The sequence below is a fragment of the Esox lucius genome, chromosome 12 (assembly GCF_011004845.1).
Source record: "Esox lucius isolate fEsoLuc1 chromosome 12, fEsoLuc1.pri, whole genome shotgun sequence".
Classification (NCBI taxonomy): Eukaryota; Metazoa; Chordata; class Actinopteri; order Esociformes; family Esocidae; genus Esox; species Esox lucius.
Genome location: NC_047580.1, coordinates 4,463,555 through 4,483,834, shown reverse-complemented (window position 1 = coordinate 4,483,834; position 20,280 = coordinate 4,463,555). Strand labels below are relative to the sequence as shown.

Sequence of the window (20,280 nt, the reverse complement as noted above, 5' to 3'; positions counted from 1 at the left end):
TAAGAGTTTGTTGGTGTTTGATTGTTTAGTTGTACAGTATGTGTGAAGAATTCTTTGTCTTGTGTAAACAAACATTGCAGTGTCAAAGAACATCAAATGAGATGCTTTTATTTGTCCTGCTACCCCTAGACACACACACACACACACACTGTGTTTTGCATATTCCACTCTCCCTGCCACACTGTCGTTGAGGGATAAATGACTTACATGTAAATGAATCAGCAACCTTCCGGTTATTAGCCCAAGACACTTTGCAGACAGCGCAGTGTAACAGAAGACAACATCTCTGTATAAACCCACTAGCTAGTTATCCTACCCATTCAGGGAATACACTGTTCACACTCATTCATAATTCTCCTGCCTGGTTCCATTCCCCTAGATTACACAACAACAGCAAGAGCACAATGGCAGAGGGGATATGTTATTCCTCTGACAGAAGAGACGGTCTCATATCTACAGATGTACCACTGGACTGGGGGCTCCTTTGGGGGGGGGGGGGGGGGGGTAACATCTGAGAACAAAAATCCCTCAGACCATAACATCAGCGACGACACATTGATTGGTGGTCAAATTCCTGTTCTAATTCAGTCCAGAGGCTTGCAGAATGCCAGCCCAATTTTCACTTCCTGCTCTTTCACATTCATATGACTGGGCTTCCTGAAACAGCCTCACATTAACATAAGCAGCAGAACTCCAATGGTCTCCCTCATTCCCTCCTCTACTCTTTCCTCTGTGGCTGACGAACTGACAGCTCCTTCATATACAGGGGTGGGGCTATCTGGGAGCGTAGGGGTGTGGATGAAGGGAGGTGCTAAGAGTAGGGTAGCACCTTCAGAAAGCCATTAGGTAACAAGACCGTGGTTATTTATGGAACGCTGCATCACACGCGCCTATGGACAGTGCAGATGCGTCCGCGTAGACTTGAGTACCAAAGGAAGACGATTACCAACGAGGTCAGGAGACACCAGTGGGCACGGCGTGAGGGTTTAGGGGTAGAGCGTCCTGGAAAAATACCAGGGGGTACCATGGCGACAAGAGGATAAGAACAGACTGCTAAACAAAGACAAGGACCCTCTGTGCCAGCCAGTGAGTCGCTGGGAAAGAGTTAATTCCCTGTCACTTCTGTCTGCACTTTCACCCAGTCTTCCTCAGGCTCACTCAGCCTACTTGATGTATTCCTTGACCAGCACATCTCATTCAACTACGCAACTGACTATCAAGCCTTTGAATGTTGGTGTTGGACTGGATCATACAGTGGGGAGAACAAGTATTTCATACACTGTCGATTTTGCAGGTTTTCCCACTTACAAAGCATGTAGAAGCCTGTGATTTTTATCATAGGTACTCTTCAACTGTGAGTGACGGAATCTAAAACAAAAATCCAGAAAATCACATTGTATGATGTTTAAGTAATACATTAGTATTTTATTGCATGACATCAGTATTTAATACATCAGAAAAGCACAACTTAATATTTGGTACAGAAACCTTTGTTTGCAATTACAGGGATCATACATTTCCTGTAGTTCTTGACCAGATTTTGGCCCACTCCTCCATACAGACCTTCTCCAGATCCCTCAGGTTTTGGGACTGTCGCTGGGCAATATGGACTTTCAGCTCCCTCTAAAGATTTTCTACTGGGTTCAGGTCTGGAGACTGGCTAGGCCACTCCAAGACCTTGAGATGCTTCTTACGGAGCCACTCCTTAGTTGCCCTGGCTGTGTGTTTCAGGTCGTTATCATGCTGGAAGACCCAGTCACGAACCATCTTCAATGCTGTTACTGAGGGAAGGAGGTTGTTGGCCTTGATCTCGCGATACATGACCCTATCCATCCTCCCCTCAATATGATTCAGTCGTCCTGTCCCCTTTGCAGAAAAGCATCCCCAAAGAATGATGTTTCCACCTCCATGCTTCACGGTTGGGATGGTGTTCTTGGGGTTGTACTCATCCTTCTTCTTCTTCCTCCAAACACGGCGAGTGGAGTTTAGACCAAAAAGCTCTATTTTTGTCTCATCAGACCACATGACCATCTCCCATTCCTCCTCTGGATCATCCAGATGGTCATTGGCAAACTTCAGACGGGCCTGGACCACTGCTGGCTTGAGCAGGGGGTCCTTGCGTGAGCTGCAGGATTTTAATCCATGACGGCGTAGCGTGTTACTAAAAGTTTTCTTTGAGACTGTGGTCCCAGCTCTCTTCAGGGAAATTGACCAGGAGAACAAGAGGGCTTCTTAAAGAGAAACTAACAGGTCTGTGAGAGCCAAAATTATTACTAGTTGGTAGGTGATCAAATACTTATGTCATGCAATAAAATGCAAATTAATTATTTAAAAATCATACAATGCACCTTTCTGGATTTTTGTTTTAGATTCCGTCTCTCACAGTTGAAGTGTACCTATGATAAAAAAGACCTCTACATGCTTTGTAAGTAGGAAATCCTGCAAAATCGGCAGTGTATCAAATACTTGTTCTCCACACTGTATATGTGAGGATACTGTGGTCCCAGACCCCATGCTAAGTGTGACCCAGGTCCATAAATCATTTGAGTGTAGTGTTCCAGACGCCCTGTTTCCTGGCTGCCTGGCCTACATATTTGTGTGTGTGTCATGTTCCTACATCATACTGTGGTGCTGACGCTCACTCTGACCCGCTGGGTTACACAACAGCTCTGCAGGCGGAGGAGTGGGCCGGCCCAATAGGGCAGTGTCTTTGGGGAACTGAGCAGTGAGGACTTGGCATCAGAGACCTTAAGCTGAGTAATTTTGGGGTTACAGTGGGAAAGTTGCTAGTAGAATGCTGTTTCAGGGGCAAGTGTTTCTCCACCGTGCCAAAACGTCCACTCAATTAGCTGACTCCCCTTTACAGAGTGACTTACGGTTAATGCATACAGTTTAAGAAGTTAGGTGGGACAGCCACAGTACTCGTTAGTAGTAAGTACATTGTACTAAATGAATGAATTATCTGCAAAAGTTAGTGCTGGTTAGCAAAACATATAATAAACAATATTTTGGGCCAGCCCTTCCCAATATAAATCTGACTTTGACCCCTCACATCAGGCTACAATTGAAATAAATTGTTAACACACTGGGGGAAAAAGTTGTTGATGCACAATTGGTTACTTATTCACATCGCACACATGAATGACAGTATGTGTGTGTGTGACTTACAAATAGATTTTTTGCACTTGTCTTGACTCGTGCTCGTCTTGCGATCTTTCTTGGAAGTTCAGGCACCTCTTTTTCTTGCTCACTCGGCTGACGAGGCTTCAGGTAGAGAATCAGGAAGAACAGGATCGGTTGTCTCTGAATAAAGGGCCATGATGATGTTTGCAGTGGCTGGGTTTCTGGGAATTCTACATATTCTTTGAATGTGGAGGGTAATACGACAATATATGCCTAACAAGCCTCCAAAATAGGAAATAATAAATATGGCAAGTTATCCAAGAAACAGTTCAGGTCTACATTGGAAAGCAAGCTGCTGATAGCCCTGAGAACCAGGGAATGTAAGTGGTGTTAGACATGACCAAGTGTCTCAGGAAAAGTTTTTCACCTTATGTAACGTGGGGCATTAGGAACTCAAACAACAACTGACCAGGGTGAACATATTGCACTTGTGTGTGTGTGTGCTTGCGTGCATGTGCGTGAATGTATGTACAGTGGGTATAAAAAGTCTACATACCCCTGTTAAAATGCCAGGTTTTTGTGATGTAAAAGAATGAAAAGAAGATAAATCATGTCAGAACTTTTTCCACTTTTAATGTGACCTATAATGTGAAACTGAAATCTTCAAGGGGAAAAATGAAAAATAAAAACCTTACAATAACCTGGTTGCATAAGTGGGCACACCCTCTTATAACTGGGGATGTGGCTGTGTTCAGAATTAACCAATCACATTCAAACTCATGTTAAATAAAACTCATTACACACCTGCCATCATTTAAAGTGACTCTGATTAATCACAAATAAAGTTCAGCAGTTCTAGTGGGATTCTCCTGACATTTTCTTAGTTGGATCTCAGAGCAAAAGCCACGGTCCGCAGAGAGCTTCCAAAGCGTAAGAGGGATCTCATTTTTGAAAGATATCAGTCAGTAGAAGGGTACAAAATAATTTCCAAAGCATTAGATATACCATGGAACACAGTGAAGGCAGTCATCATCAAGTGGAGAAAATATGGCACAACAGAGACATTACCAAGAACTGGACGTCCCTCCAAAATTGATGAAAAGATGAGAAGAAAACTGGTCAGGGAGGCTTCCAAGAGGCCTACAGCAACATTAAAGGAACTGCAGGAATTTCTGGTAAGTACTGACTGTGTGCTACATGTGACAACAATCTCCCGTATTCTTCATATGAATGGGCTATGGGGTAGGGTGGCAAGATGGAAGCCTTTTCTTACAAAGAAAAACATGCCAAGCCCGGCTGAAGTTTGCAAAAACAAACATTAAGTCCCCCAAAAGCACGTGGGAAAATGTGTTATGGTCTGATGAAACCAAGGTTGAACTTTTTGGCCATAATTCCAAAAGGTATGTTTGGTGCAAAAACAACACTGCACATCACCCAAAGAACACCATACCCACAGTGAAGCATGGTGATGCCAGCATCATGCTTTGGGGCAGTTTTTTTCTTCAGCTGAAACCGGGGCCTTAGTCAGGGTGTAGGGAATTATGAACAGTTCCAAATACCAGGTAATTTTGGCACAAAATCTTCAGGCGTCCGTTAGAAAGCTGAAGATGAAGTTCACCTTTCAGCACGACTATGACCAAAAACACACATCCAAATCCACAAAAGCATGGCTTCACCAGAAAAGATTAACATTTTGGAATGGCCCAGCCAGAGCCCAGACCTGAATCCAATTGAATATCTGTGGGGTGATCTGAAGAGGGCTGTGCACAAGAGATGTCCGCGTAATCTGACAGTTTTGTAGCGCTTTTTCTAAGAAGAGTGGGCAAATATTGCCACATCAAGATGTGCCATGCTAATAGACACCTACCCAAAAAGACTGAGTGCTGTAATAAAACGTAAAGGTGCTTCAACAAAGTATTAGTTTAAGGGTGTGCACACTTATGCAACCAGGTTATTGTGACTTTTACATTTTTTCCCCCTCAAAGATTTCAGTTTGTTTTTCAACTGAATTGTTCACACTATAGGTCACATTAAAGGTGGAAAAGGTTCTGACATAATTTATCTTCGTCTCATTCTTATACATCACAAAAACCTGGCATTTTAACAGGGGTGTGTAGACATTTTATATCCACGGTATGTGCGTGTGTGTTTATGTGTTGATATTTAGTGACAGCACTAAGCAGCATTCTCAAGCAACTTTTGTACATTTCTGTACCAATTATTTAAAGGGAAACTTCAACTGTCATTTTTGATGTTCATATACCCAATGTTGAGGATATCATCAAGTTCCATGCTAATGAAATGAAATGGAATTTCATTTCATGTCCAATGCCATAATGGGTCACAGATGAGTTTGATTAACTCTAAGAAGTGAGTATAAATTTACTGAGTTAACTGTGAAAGAGGTCAAGATGTGCCAAATGGAAGACCCCCGATTACTGCAGCTGTGACCAAAGAAGGTGTAAGGCGGTCAATTGACTATATTGAAATCTATTAGCTTCACAAGTGGTTCACCGTGTTCCTACCCCCTCAGGCTAGTCAGCACAATACCATTACCAATTGTCTGCCTGTATTCCTCATCTCCTGTTGCCACACACACACACACGCCACAAGCATGGACTATCAGAGGGACGCTTATGTAAAGGCAGCCTCTGTCAGTTACACAACCCACAGAACTGCACATCCAGTACGTCCTACACACACACACACACACACACTACAAATCACAGAAACCATTGACAAACAGAAGTTTTACAGAGCAACATACGTACATTCACCGCAGTCACAAACCAAAACCTGTGGTTTCTGCAATGTAACATGTTTTTTTAAATTCATTGGAAAATGCTTTATCAATATTTATCAATGCATACCAGTCTCAAATGGAAGAATATCTGTTGTGTTATACAATGGCTTCCACCAGAAAAAAAAAAAACTCAGAGATTGACAGCAGTTAATCAGTTTCCATGAAATAACCTGTCTGTATAATTTAATAAGAAACAACTGTTCAAAATCTCTTCTGATCTAGAAATAGGCTGAAATCATCTGACATCAAAGCTGTGGGGGAAAGAAGGAAGAAAAAAGGAACGACAATAGCCTAATTCTGGTGAGAAAGAACACAGTTAACAATAGAACACCTCAACAGAGGGCAAGACTGCTTGAATAACTGGTCTGTGAGCCAAAGTGGACAGGAACATCAGCTCGCCGTACCACAGAGTTCTAGGAGCATTAAGGGGGGGCCTTATATAATGTCACACACTCTGGCTGCATGGTTTGCTCTTTACTAGGGCATTATTTCACAGACTAGAGAGATTAGCATGACCCGGGACAGTGGAAGGCTGGGAAAGACCATTATGGAATGCTTCTAAACCATGGCCCTTCATGTTGTGTAAGCCCTCACCCCAACCCGATCTGGTAAACGCTGCCCTCCATCCTGCTGAATAACAGATCACCAGTTTCACGTAGCAAACACGGCTATGGTTGCCCACAAAGCAGACATTTACAGTTTGTTTTAAGGTTACCCGTTACACATCATAGTTAGCCTCTAATGCAAGTGTGTTAACCGGAGAGTGTTGCATAACAGGTTTTAGAACTAACACACCTTTGAACCATCTGGACGGACAGAACCGCATGTCCACACAGGAATCACGGCTAACCTCCTAAAATGTCTGGTGCTCAAAAGATCCCATGTTCAGGACGTTGCCTGAGTGTTCAACAACAGTTGGTGTGTTGCTTGACATAGGAAGCCCCTGGTGACTATCTGGAGGTGCCTGCACTGAACACAACACAACTGTCCATCCACTCAACAACACCAATCAGAGAAATAACGTAACTAACACAGGCTACCAGTAATCCCACCTATTCTACATGGTCACATCATGGATTGCTGTTATCTGTTGTAACCAATAGAAACACATGGTTTCTGTAGTTGACCATATGTTGTTCATCAAGCTGCCCTTGACCAGACTGACAAGTACTGTATAATCTAGGCCTAACACTAATCCTCCCACCGCCAATTCTTTAGGTTACCGTAGAAACAGTCAAAGAGCCTCCAGATCAAACATAACATCTAAGAGCTCCCTAACTGAGAACAACACGAGTGAACAAATCAACGAATGAAAGAGAAAAAGATTCCTGATGTCAACCTGACGCTTGATGGATAAGCAGGGAGTGTTACACAACACTATTACAAAACAACTCTAACTCACAACTACCACAGAAAAAACCCATCCAGATCACAAACAACTCATCTGTCAACACCTTTTGTTCAACATATATCCATCAAAATATCCTCCTCAGCCATCACATTGTCCTGTCCTAAAGGTTAGTAATGCTCCCATCTAGAAGGGCTTTCTTCCATTCAATGTTTCATATGGGTTCAGATATGGGGCCACCTACCTGCAAAAGTCTCAGACTCTTCCAGCAGCAGCATGTTTAGAGTCTCCGTGAGGAGTGTATGGTGTGTTTCCAAAGCTTGTAGAGAACGTGCAGTGGTAACAGTCTCCCGGGGTCTCTCTCTGTTCCTCTGCTCTGATTGTTGGTGAAACACAGGTGGTCCAACTACACCTGTCTACTACCAAAAAAACGAACACACTTCCGCTGGGTTGAAAAGCCTTCTCCTCGAAGCTGCAAGGCAAAACCGGTCTTCCTGTCTCAGTTACTGTCCGTTTATCTGAGAAGCGGTTTCTCCTACTGACTTACTGACTGGGTGGACGCGTGAGCGCCTGTACGCTATCAATGTGAGTTGAGTCAGGCTCACCGCAACCAGTAAACTCCACTAAAACTCCTTACATAACCTCTCACGCTGTAGCTGGGGGCCTGACCAGGGGGGCTGTCTACGCACGCAAGCCGCTAGTCCCTTACTGAAGCCAAGGAGAGAAAGGAGAGCAGATACGCAGGCTGGGTGGAGGAAGCAGCATGTGTGTCGTGTGAAACGGGGAGTGGAGACGGCACTTTCAGATAATATTTGCCAGGTGTAAACACATGGACTATAGAAGGATGGAAAAATAGCACAAAGATGCTCATGCCAATAGTAAAGAAAGGGCAACAAAACAAGACAAAATAACATGCAAGGTCTATTCACTGCTATTCAGTTCCTACTAGAGCCAAATTCTACCATACTCAGAAATTCACCTCTTCCTATCCAGGATCCTCAAGACAGCATCAGGACAAAAATCAAACAGAATCAGGTACAGACAATTACCTATGAATTCTGTATAATAAAAGTTGGTCAATAGACTATATTGGTCTCCGGTCAGTCCTCTGGATCCTGTTTTAACTGCACTCCCAGTGTACGGAGACATGGCAGTAAACAAGGCCACCGACATATGGGAGAGAAGGCCATTGGGACAATTATAAAACAATGAGGCGCTGAAAGCAGCCCAGATGTGCCTGCCTGTCAATAACCCCCCTTCCAGCAGGAGAGACGCCCCAGCAACTGACACCCTTGTCAGCATGATGTCAGCAGGTCCCTCCCCCTTAGAGGCTGCCTTAGGTAACAGAGGTGGTAGAGTTCATTCGGACAGGGGGAATGACTGAATTGGAAAAAGAAAGAGAAGGGACCATTCAAAACAATGCGGCAGGCCCATGTCCCGGGACACTTCCAAACACCCATCCAGCTTACTCTGATCAGTTTACAAACACACTTGCACATCACTGCACTCCCTTCCCCCGCCTCCCATGTGGAGGAAAGAACTAGAAATGAAAGAGGCAAAGAGCAAAAAGAACAGACAGAACCAGCCTTGTGAAGATAGACAATAGGAGAAAAAAGCAATATAACCTAAACTTCCCTGTTTAGATCAGGGTTAGAAAAACCCTGTGAACAAGGCTATCTGCACAAAGCTGGCCATCCCAAATTAAAGTAGCATGTTATCAAAGTGAATCAGCTAAAACACAGGACACTGAATGAAATTCAAAGCAAATAGTTTATTACTAAGAACCCATTGGGTCAAGAACCCACAGAGACAAACAAGACAAGAGAAATAGAGTATATAAAAGAGTATATGAACGGCATCTAATCATTCTACCAACGCTGCTACATCCCTAATCATTAGTGCAGAGAAAAACAACCATCTCACTAGTAGGTATCAGAACCTCTCTGTTGTAAGGCTGGCACCTTTAGTTCTCATTCCCCCAGACAGCTAGTACCCAGAGGCCACTAGTCAGCCCAGACCAGGTCAGCTACATAGAGTACAGCAACCTGTCATGCATATAACAGTCCTAATAATCAATACTAATACATTATTATTATATGTCATGTGTACTGTGCATACAGTCCAATAATGGGTGATGCAACAGGAAATTCCTTATTTGAGAATTTAGGGGGATTCAATAAGAGATTGCTCAAATGCGTCACACTAACAGGCATCTTAATAACACGTCATCGTCTTTACTTTGCTCTTAAGTCTTTTAGCTACCATTTCTCTCTGTTTACATGATCAGTCTGCAATGGAGGTAAAGTATGCACTCCGATATCAATCATAATAAACAACATAACATTGATTGACTCAGCAAAAGGGAAGTTGCAACAAAACTAGATTTGTTAATCTACTTCTGTACAAACAGACTTCCCTGTTTTCACTAACAGACACAGATAAAAGCGCTCACGCTCACTGAAAACACTCAAAACTACACATACATCCACACTTGCGCACATGAGCATGCTCAAAAACTCTTTAACAGCGGTTATCTTTGATGGAAAGCATCAATTTCTTGACAGTGAGTGTAGTGAAATGAAAGACTGTGGAAGGTTTGTGAAGGTGCCATGTTGTCTGGCATCTCAAGTCAGTGGGACATCCTAATCTCACACCAATGGGCCCATTTACTTCCTGAAAGGAGTGGACAAACAAAGGGGGGCCAAGGTAGCCTCATTCACTCATTCACGTCTTCACACCCAGAAGAACTGGGTGTGAAGACGCACAAACTAACAAAGTAGAAATATGACATTTGTTGGATTAACAGCACAGTTGTTTCAGTTAAGTGATTAACTCTCCAATAGGTTTCAGTGCTGTACATGTTATGTATCATTTGTTACAGGTAAATGTTCACTGGATGAAGAATTCTGCAAGACCAAGTTTCTCGCTTTGGATTGTGCTAATTGAATTTCAATTGTACGGCTTGTGATAAACAACTGGCATATTATGGTCGCTTATGATAAATAATACACACACATAAGTAAATTGAAGTGAACTGACTGGTCATCCCTGAGTTCCGGACTGCTACACGATCAATTGACTTCTGTACTTGACTGAAGAGAAGCATTGAGGATTTGCGTAGGCCGTGAAACACATGACCTTTTAACGCTAGGCTCATGACCAATGAGTTGCTACCTTTACTAAGAACTGCCAGCATATTATGGTCACTTAGGATCATGTATATTCACAAACAATATGGAGTCAGATAATTAGATATTAAACTGTCACGAAGGATAAATTCTCCTGCATTAATTGTCCTACCTGTCCCCTTAGTAAAATTTTAAGTGGTAAACTTATATCCCTTACTACATGATTTTAACACATCCTAAGAGGTACATGCCCTCCCAGTCTGTTCCAGCATTATGGCAGCCCCTATCACAGCTATTCCTCTGCCCCCCCCCCTCTGCTTGGCACTGCTCCGTCAGTATCCAGGTCACACACACGTCCTCACATGGCTCAGACACTCAACCTGACCCAGAAACAGGAGCTGGGCCGAGAAAGCAGTCATGGGCCCTTTGAGCTGTAACATTCCAATGTTCCACAACAAATGTCTGAAGCCAAGCGACTAGAGCCATGAGAAACATGTGTTGATCAGTTATGGACATAAAAGTGCTTAAAACAAATTAGTTCCCGATTTAAAAAGAAAAAATCTGTTTTGAAAACAGTACAGCATACTTAAGCAGAAGTAATTAAATGTCATTACAATGATATATTGTCAAAAATAATGTCCCAATGTTGAAAGACGCAGCAGGCTCAAATACTTAGGAAAACACAAAACACGGCTTGAAGCGGTATTACAAATAGAAAACTGGATAAGAAATGGAGGAAGAGAGTGACCTGGGCTATAACCCAAAAAAATACTCAACAATGAATCAGTGACAAAGGTGTGCCTAAATAGTGGTGAAAACGAATGTAACATGTGCACTCAATAAATGGGAGACAGCGATAGTGGCAATTGGGTAACTGTGGGATGGGATATGACGTGCTGAGAACCGGAGGCCTGTGCTTGTGGTGGTGCTGACTTGACACCCAATTTGTGACTGTACATACATTTTCTTCAACATTACTATTGAAGAATTATAAAGGTTTTTCCAATCTACAAATGTCCAGTTTTGGTGATCATGTGCCCATTGTCAGGAGTGAAACCGGGCTTGGTCATTTAATTTGTTTTTACTTTTTGGCTCAGAAGCATCACTGTTACCACCAGTGGCAAAAAAGTATTTAACCCACTTAAAAACAAAAATAACCATTTGTTCTCAGCTCTATGGGAAAATTTTTAGAATTGCAGGAAATGTCTATCAGCTCATTGGAGAAATGTATAGCATGTCAATAACATGTTTTAAACATTATTAAGATAGGGTGTGGCCTCTAAAGTTCATACATTTTGTAGGGTGAGGGGCTGACGTCGACAATCATTACTCCCCTGGCCATGCCCCCATGACACACCACTGATCACGCCCACCAATCTAAGCCCCTTTTTGATCCCGAAAAAACTCTGTGTAATTAGTATTTGTAAAACATTTGCAGTTAGAAATTAATCTATTAAACACAGACCTTCTACAGAGCTTTCCCTTGATCTTTTCTTGTCTACAGGGAATTTTCAGCTGCTCTCAGCCACTGACTATCTTTTCAAGTAATTTTGTACTAATGGCTCCTGTTATCCCCTATGACTCAACCACTGCAGCTCTGTGCTTGTCCACAGGAACCAAGGGAGTGAGGATTGCTGACTGTCTCTTTCTGCCCGTCTCCTTGTCTGTCTTGCCTGCAGCCCATCTGTCCCTCATTCCTGAAATTTCTGTCAAAATGTGTTTTAATCTCTCAGTACAGTATACAGTGCATTCAGACAGTAATCAGGCCGCTTCACCTTTTCCAGTTATTGTAAATTAATCTGTAGTAAAATTTATTGGGCATGATTTGACACCTGTCTATATAAGGTCCCAGAGTTGACAGTGCGTGTCATAGCAAAAACCAATCCGTGAGGTCAAAGGAACTGTCTGCAGAACTTAGAGACAGGATTGTGTTCAGACACAGATCTGGGGAAAGGTAGCAAAACTTTTCGCAGCACTGAAGGTCCCCAGAAACAGTGGCTATTATTCTTAAACGGAAGAAGTTTGGAACCACAAACCACTTAAAGTTTGCTAAAAGGCAACCTAAAGGACTCCCCGGACTATGATAAACCAAATCTCACCTGATGAAACGGATATTTAACTTTTTGGCCTGAATGTCAAGTGTCACGTCAGGAAGAAACAAGCGACCACTCATAACCTGGCCAATACCATCCCTAATGAGATGTTTTTAACCCAAATAGTTACATGGAATCTGAGTTAACAGCAAACCTCTGTATGATCCTTTGCAGTATCATAAAATGCAGACTTGGGGTGTACGATATCAAATTGGCATCTTGGCTAAATAACGTACAACACACCATATAAACAATGTGCTCATTCAAATCCTTTGTAAATACATCTGTTAAACATTGAGATTACAATGTCAGGGTTGTGAGTTTGAATCCCATTAGGGGATAGTTCAAAAAAGTATACAGTTTACACTGGATGACAAATATTTTAAATGTGGCCTATATGTCTGCAGAGTAGACAGAGTCAGACATAGTGCTTTTCAGTAAAAACTCTGTTCAACACTATTCTGTCCATTAACCATAAAATACCATCCAATATATCATAAAAAAGTATCTGCTAAATCACAAATAAATTCTACATACACATACTAAATGTGTATGTACAATTCAGACTGCATGCAGAATCTTGTGAAAGTAGTCCATCAGTACATCACAAAACCCTAAGTAATGCATGCTGAACAGTTAGGACTACACTTACTAATTATTGCCAGAAGCGTGGGGGCCTATGTACAAAATGTGCTGTTCATTTATAAATGTTTCATCCAATATGGACAGTCTGCACTTTAACCACATAGTCTCATTATATAATATACATTCCAAAGCACTGGAAGCCACATTACAGAGCCAAAACATAAAATGTGTCGCTCTCTAAATACAGATACTGTAGATACAAATATACCTTGCACTTGGTGATTATGGCCCCTTTACTTTTCTTAAATATTTTGTTGCCTTATAGCCTTATTCTTTAACAAAATTAATTGTTTTTGTCCTCATCAATCAATACACAGTGCCCCATAATGACCAAGCAAAAACACATTTAGACATTTTAGCAAATTCATAAAAAAGTAAACACAAAATAATCACATTTATATGAGTACACAGACATTTTGCTACAATCCTTGAAATTGAGCTCAGGTGCATTATTTTTCCATTGAGGGAAAGATGAATGAAGAAAAGAAATCAATCCCCTTTAAATTTACACAAACTAAAATCCAAACACATGTAAAGAGTTGGTCCCATGTTTCATAAACCGAAAGAATATGCCAGAAATGTACCACAGGAACAAAAATAGTATTTCTCTCAAATGCTGTGCACAAATGTGTTTCCATTCTAGTTAGTGAGCATTTGTCTTCCGCCAAGATAATCCATCCACTGGACAGGTATGTCATATCAAGAAGCTGGCTAAGCAGCATGATCATTACACCGATGCACCTTGTGCCGGGGACAATAAAAGGTGGGAAGGTACAACTTATTTTGAGCTTTTCAAGTCTTTTTGCATTGAAAGTACATTAGATGGAAACAGTTGAAGCGGAGACACAGACATGAAGGGTGGAGACAGGTATTAAACTCTGGCATTGATCCAGGAGCGACACCACTCGACCACAGCTCCGCATGACAATAATAGCTTTGACGGAGCATTAAATTGGCATGCTGACTGCAGGAATGTCCATCAGAGCTGTTGCCAGAGAATTAAACGTTAAGCCGTCTCCAGCATCGTTTCAGAGAATTTGGCAGTATGTCCAACTGGCCTCACAACCACAGACCACCACTGTGAAAGCAAGCCAGCCCAGGACCCCTACATCTGGAAAATGTCACCATGGGATTGTTAGAAACTAGACAGAGAGCTGATATGGTTCACACAAACAGAGAATTTCTGCACAAGCTGTCAGAAACCCTTTCTGTCCATCTCTCTCAATAATGCTGAATGAAATGTTTATACACTGCACAAAAAAAAGTGAAGGGAACACAATCATCACAGTATAACACCAATTCAATTACACTCTGAGTTTATCAATCTGTAGGAAGCATAAGCGAATGTAAATCAATGTCACCTGTTTTGGTGCAAACAGTGACAACAGGTGCACTGGAGAATGATAGAAATCTATCCCTGAACTTTAATTTACTTGGTGTTATCCTGTGATAATTGTGTTCCCTCAATTTCTTTTAGCAGTGTAGTTCAGTATTAATGAGAGAGACAGACAGAAATAGTGCGCATAAATCTCCAGGGCCCTGATTAATATTATCCATCCAAGTCACACAGGAGATAGAACAGTTAATTGGTCAGAATGCATGAGTCACATAGGAGAAAGAACAGTTAATTGGCCAGCATACATGAGTCACGTAGGACCATACAGGCTGTTGCTGCTGCACCAATTATGACAAACACAAATGTTCCAATACATGACTCTACTTTGTGCGTAGCTCTGTACAGTATAGGTACAAAAAGCAGAGGCAGTCATATAGGTTAAACTGCCTCAATAGACCTGAAGCTCTCTGTGATGCTCTTCCATGGCCAAAGTCTTATCAACACTTGTTAGATTGCTAGTTAGTGGTGCACTAATGGCCTGGATGGCATTTGACTTGATAACAAAAATAGGTCTTCACTCACAGGCTCAATAAGCTGCAGCTAACCTGCCGGCAACATAATAGCTGACCTTTGTTATGGATCATGTGGCTCAGTATTTGAGAAGACATTTTGTGAATATTATCTTACTGGGAGGTGAGGAAAAGACTGTGGGATTTGATGGTAGCATGGTGGGTTATGTACATTATGAGCTCAAAAACCTTGGTGACCTTTATGGCATACCAGGGATTTCGCTGGCATATGTTTGACTGGAAGCTCCATTGGTGAAGCATAATGCTCATTGTTAGCAGTGAATTCCTTCACTCTAGCGGCTTCAGACAAATTAAGAGCCTAACAAAGTAAGCGTGTCCTCACGTCCAGCTTTGTAATTGGATGTTAAGTTCAGGGAATAAAATAAATAATTGGGATGGTGCAGATGCCTAGGAGGAAGACGCGCGTAACCTAACGGGTCGTAGGTACATGTTGGATTGGAAATCACAAAAGTTATATAGGGTGTCAAATCTTCGGGGACAAAAAAACAGGGTTACATCATCGGGGACAAAACATATAATTTTTTACCTAACTCATGACCTAAATAGGAGTGCGTTTCTGCACCACAATACATGAAGCCACAATTGGATCACAATCAAGTTAATTGTTGCAAAAAAGTGAAAAAACACCTGAAAGGTTTTCCAGAAATCCAGGTTGTAAATGCCAAGGATCAAAATGGAATAAACAAAGGAAATCTAGAATCCTGCAAACTGGATGTCCAGAAAACCTGGGCATAATGCTGCTACCCTAATCATGTTGACTGTCATGTGTTATGCAAAGAAGATGGATCAGCTCTAGATAGCCTTACCTAGAAAAGTAGAGACAGGAATAGGGTGAACGGGGTAGAATAGGACAGAGGCTGAATATAGTGTTAATACTAAAGCAGAGGGAGGGCTTGAGCTAAGGATCATTATTTGACCGGGCCAGCTCTTGGCACCAGTGACCTTAATCTTACAGCAAGCTAATTATGTTAACATCCAGACATGCTGGGGAAAAGGTCAAAGACTAGGAGAAGGGTGAGGTAATGGTTACTAGTCACTGATGTGGGTGTACTTTCTGTGTGAACACGAGTGCATATCATACAGTGGTGAGACAACCCACTCTCTTCCTTTTGCGTACATATAACACAGGTTCACACAATGTCGTGCTATGCATACGCCAAAGTCCTTTTTTGCGTGCAGTTGAGACGCAATCTCCTCCCATTAATAATAATGGTGGTCAATAATAACGTTTAATTGACACGCACCAACTGAAACCTATTTGACGTCACCATCATCGAGGTACAGATTTCCCGAAGAGTGACTAATCGTTTAAAAGACGTAGATTAACCTTTTTCTTGAAAGAACGTAAAAGGGTAAAGGTGAAACTTTCATATCGCATTTATTCACCATTGTTCTTAATTGGAGGAGATCGTGTCTGAACTGCATGCAAAAAAGTACTTTGGCGTATGCATAGCACGAAATTGTGAAGTGTAAACCCGTGTTATATGTACGCAAAGGGAAGAGAGTGGGTTGGGTGAGAACACGTTTTTGATACACTGCCGATCTTGCAAGTTTTCCCACTTACAAAGCATGCAGAAGTCTGTAATTTTTATCATAGGTACTCTTCAACTGGGAGTGACGGAATCCAAAACAAAAATACAGAAAATCACATTGTATGATTTTTAAGTAATTCATTTGCATTTTATTGCATGACATAGGTATTTGATACATCAGAAAACCACAACTTAATATTTGGTACAGAAACCTTTGTTTGCAATTACAGAGATCATACGTTTCCTGTAGTTCTTGACCAGGTTTGCACACACTGCAGCAGGGATTTTGGCCAACTCCTCCATACAGACCTTCTCCAGATCCTTCAGGTTTTGGGGCTGTCGCTGGGAAAATATTTTCTATTGGGTTCAGGTCTGGAGACTGGCTAGGCCACTCCAGGACCTTGAGATGCTTCTTACGGAGCCACTCCTTAGTTGCCCTGGCTGTGTGTTTCGGGTCGTTGTCATGCTGGAAGACCCAACCACGACCCATCTTCAATGCCCTTACTGAGGGAAGGAGGTTGTTGGCCAAGATCTCGCGATACATGGCCCCATTCATCCTCCCCTCAATTTCCTGTCCCCTTTGCAGAACCTTGCGTGCGCTGCAGGATTTTAATCCATGATGGCGTAGTGTGTTACTAATGGTTTTCTTTGAGACTGTGGTCCCAGCTCTCTTCAGGTCATTGACCAGGTCCTGCCGTGTACTTCTCGGTTGATCCCTCACCATCCTCATGATCATTGATGCCCCACGAGGCGAGATCTTGCATGGAGCCCCAGACCGAGGGAGACTGACTGTCATCTTGAACTTCTTCCATTTTCTTATAATTGCGCCAACAGTTGTTGCCTTCTCACCAAGCTGCTTGCCTATTGTCCTGTAGCCCATCCCAGCCTTGTGCAGGTCTACAATTTTATCCCTGATGTTCTTACACAGCTCTCTGGTCTTGGTCATTGTGGAGAGGTTGGAGTCGAGTTCAAACAGGTGCAGTTAATACAGGTAATGAGTGGAGAACAGGAGGGCTTCTTAAAGAAAAACTAACAGGTCTGTGAGAGCCGGAATTCTTACTAGTTGGTGGGTGATCAAATACTTTGTCATGCAATACAATGCTAATTAATTATTTAAAAATCATACAATGTGATTTTCTGGATTTTTGTTTTAGATTCCGTCTCTCAAAGTTGAAGTGTACCTATGATACAAATTACAGACTTCTACATGCTTTGTAAGTAGGAAAACCTGCAAAATCGGCAGTGTATCAAATACTTATTCTCCCCACTGTATATGCAATCCCTTTGGAAAATATTCAGACCCCTTTACTTTCTTCTTATGTTACAGCCTAATTTATATAATTTATTAAATATATATTTTTGCTATCAATCGAAACAAAATAGCGTAGATGACAAAGTGAAATTATGTTATGATATTTGTGCCTATTTATTGAAAATGTATAACTGAAATCTTTCATTTACATACACTGCCGTTCAAAAGTTTGGGACCGCTTATAAATGTCCATTAAAAATGTGACCATTAAAATAAGAAATTTGTTAGAAATGTGTCCATTAAAATAACATAAAATGTATCAGAAATACAATGAATGTTAATGTTGTGAATTACTATTATAGATAGATGTATTAAAGATTTTTAATGGAATATCTACACAGGCCTATTATCATCAACCATCACTCCTGTGTTCCAATGGCATGTTGTGTTTGCCAATACAAGTTAATCATTTTAAAAAGCTAATTGATCATTTGAAACCCTTTTGTGATCAGGTTAGCACAGATGAAAACTGTTGTGCTGATTAAAGAAGCAATAATACTGGCCTTCTTTAGATTAGTTCAGCATCTTCAGCATCAGAGTTTGTTTGTTTGATTACAGGCTCAAAATGGCCAGAAACAAATAACATTCTTCTGAAACCCATCAGTCTATTCTTGTTCTGATAAATGAAGGCAATTCCATGTGAGAAATTGACAGGAAACTCAAGATCTCGTACAACAATGTGTACTACCTTCACAGAACAGCACATACTGGCTCTAACCAGGATAGAAAGAGGGGTAGGAGGCCCCGGTGCACAAATGAGAAAGAGGACAAATACATTAGAGTGTCTAATTTCAGAAACAGTCACCTCATAACCTATAAAACTGGCCTCATCTAGCATCTTCATTAAATAGCACCCGCAAAACATCCGTCTCAATGTCAACAGTGAAGAGGCGACTCCGGGATGCTGGCCTTCTAGACAGAGTTCTTCCTCTGTCCAGTGTCTATGTATGTTTGCCCATCTTTAACTTTTCTTTCTATTGTACTGCTATGGAGATATGGAGTTTTCTTTGCAACTCTGTGACCCTTAGGACCCCAAGTGACCCTAAGTGACTTTTGAACAGTAGTGTAAGTGTTCGGACCATTTGCCATAACACTCCAATAAGAGTTCAGATGCATCCTAAGTCCTTTGGTAATTATTGAGATAACTCTAGAACTTGATTAGGGTCTAACTGTGGCACATTCAGTTGATCAGATATGATTTGGAAAGGAACACACATGACTATACAGTTAATGTCAGAGCAAAAATGAAGTAATTAAGTCCTGGGAACTTTCTGGAAATCTCTGAGAAAAGTGTGTCAAGGGATAGATCTGTGGAAGGTTCTAAAAAAAATTGCTAAAACATTCATAGGAGCTCAGTTGGCTCCTTAGGTAAAATACTTATCTCAACCTGGCAAAACAGGCCTTGGTTTGGGAGGTGAGGAAGATAAATTGCCACTATAACAGAGCTTCAGGGTTTCTCTGTAGAGATTAGAGAACATGCCAGAAGGACAAACCTCTCTGAAATCCATCTGTCAGGCCTTCAAAGTAAAATGGCAATATGGAAGCCACACCTAAGTACATGGCATATGATGCCTTCAGTACTCTGAGAACATGAGAAAAAATATTTTCTGGTCTGATGAGACCAAAATCAAAGTATAAAGTCTGAATGTCACGCGCTACATCTGGAAGAAACAAGGTACCACTCAACAACTGGCTAATACCATCCCTTCAGTGAAGCAACATTATGCTAAGAAGATGCATCTTAGTGGCAGAAACTGAGAAGCTGGTCAAGATTGTGAGCAGAGCAAAATACAGAGAGGTCCTTAAAGAAAACCAGATCCAGAGCATGGGCGAAGTTTCATCTTTCACCACACAGCCAAGACAACTCTGAAGTAAAAGTCTGTGAATGTCATTGAGTGTCCCAGCCAAAACTTGGACTAGAACTCCACTGAACATCTGCTGGGAAACCTGGGGGTTGCAGTTCATCGACGCTCCCCATCCAATTTAGAATATAAAAACTGCATTCAAGTTACAGTTAAACAATAAAAATTGGCTTAAAGTGCAGTCTCTCAGCTTTAATTTGAAGGTATTCACATCCAAATAGGAGGAATGGTTTAGGAATTACAGCTCTTTAATATGTAGCCCCCTCTTTTTCAAAGGACCACAAGTAATTGGATAATTGACTTCAAAAGCCCTCTCCTTGAACTGCCACCTTAACGTGGTGGAGGGGTTTGAGTACCCGAGTGACCCTAGGAGCTATGTTGTCTGGGGCTATATGCCCCTGGTAGGGTCTCCCAAGGCAAACAGGTCCTAGGCGACGGGTCAGACTAAGAGCGGTTCAAAAACCCCTTAATGATGAAAGAAATCTTGTGTTCTGTGACGTCGCCCGGC

General features: G+C 41.7%; 1 protein-coding gene across 2 annotated transcripts in view; it reads right to left on the bottom strand.

The window, feature by feature from the left end:
- The window catches only part of LOC105025250 (helicase ARIP4), a 71,476-nt gene that overhangs the window by 24,155 nt on the left and 27,041 nt on the right, over positions 1–20,280 (bottom strand). Inside the window, exon 1 of one of the 2 annotated variants that reach the window (XM_010895806.3) lies at positions 7,519–7,878. The exons of the other annotated variant lie outside the window; for it this stretch is intronic. Within the exon in view, the coding sequence (XP_010894108.2) occupies positions 7,519–7,552 (34 nt within the window). The 5' untranslated portion in view covers positions 7,553–7,878. Of the gene's footprint in view, positions 1–7,518; positions 7,879–20,280 lie in introns of those variants that run through there. 2 annotated transcript variants of the gene reach the window in all.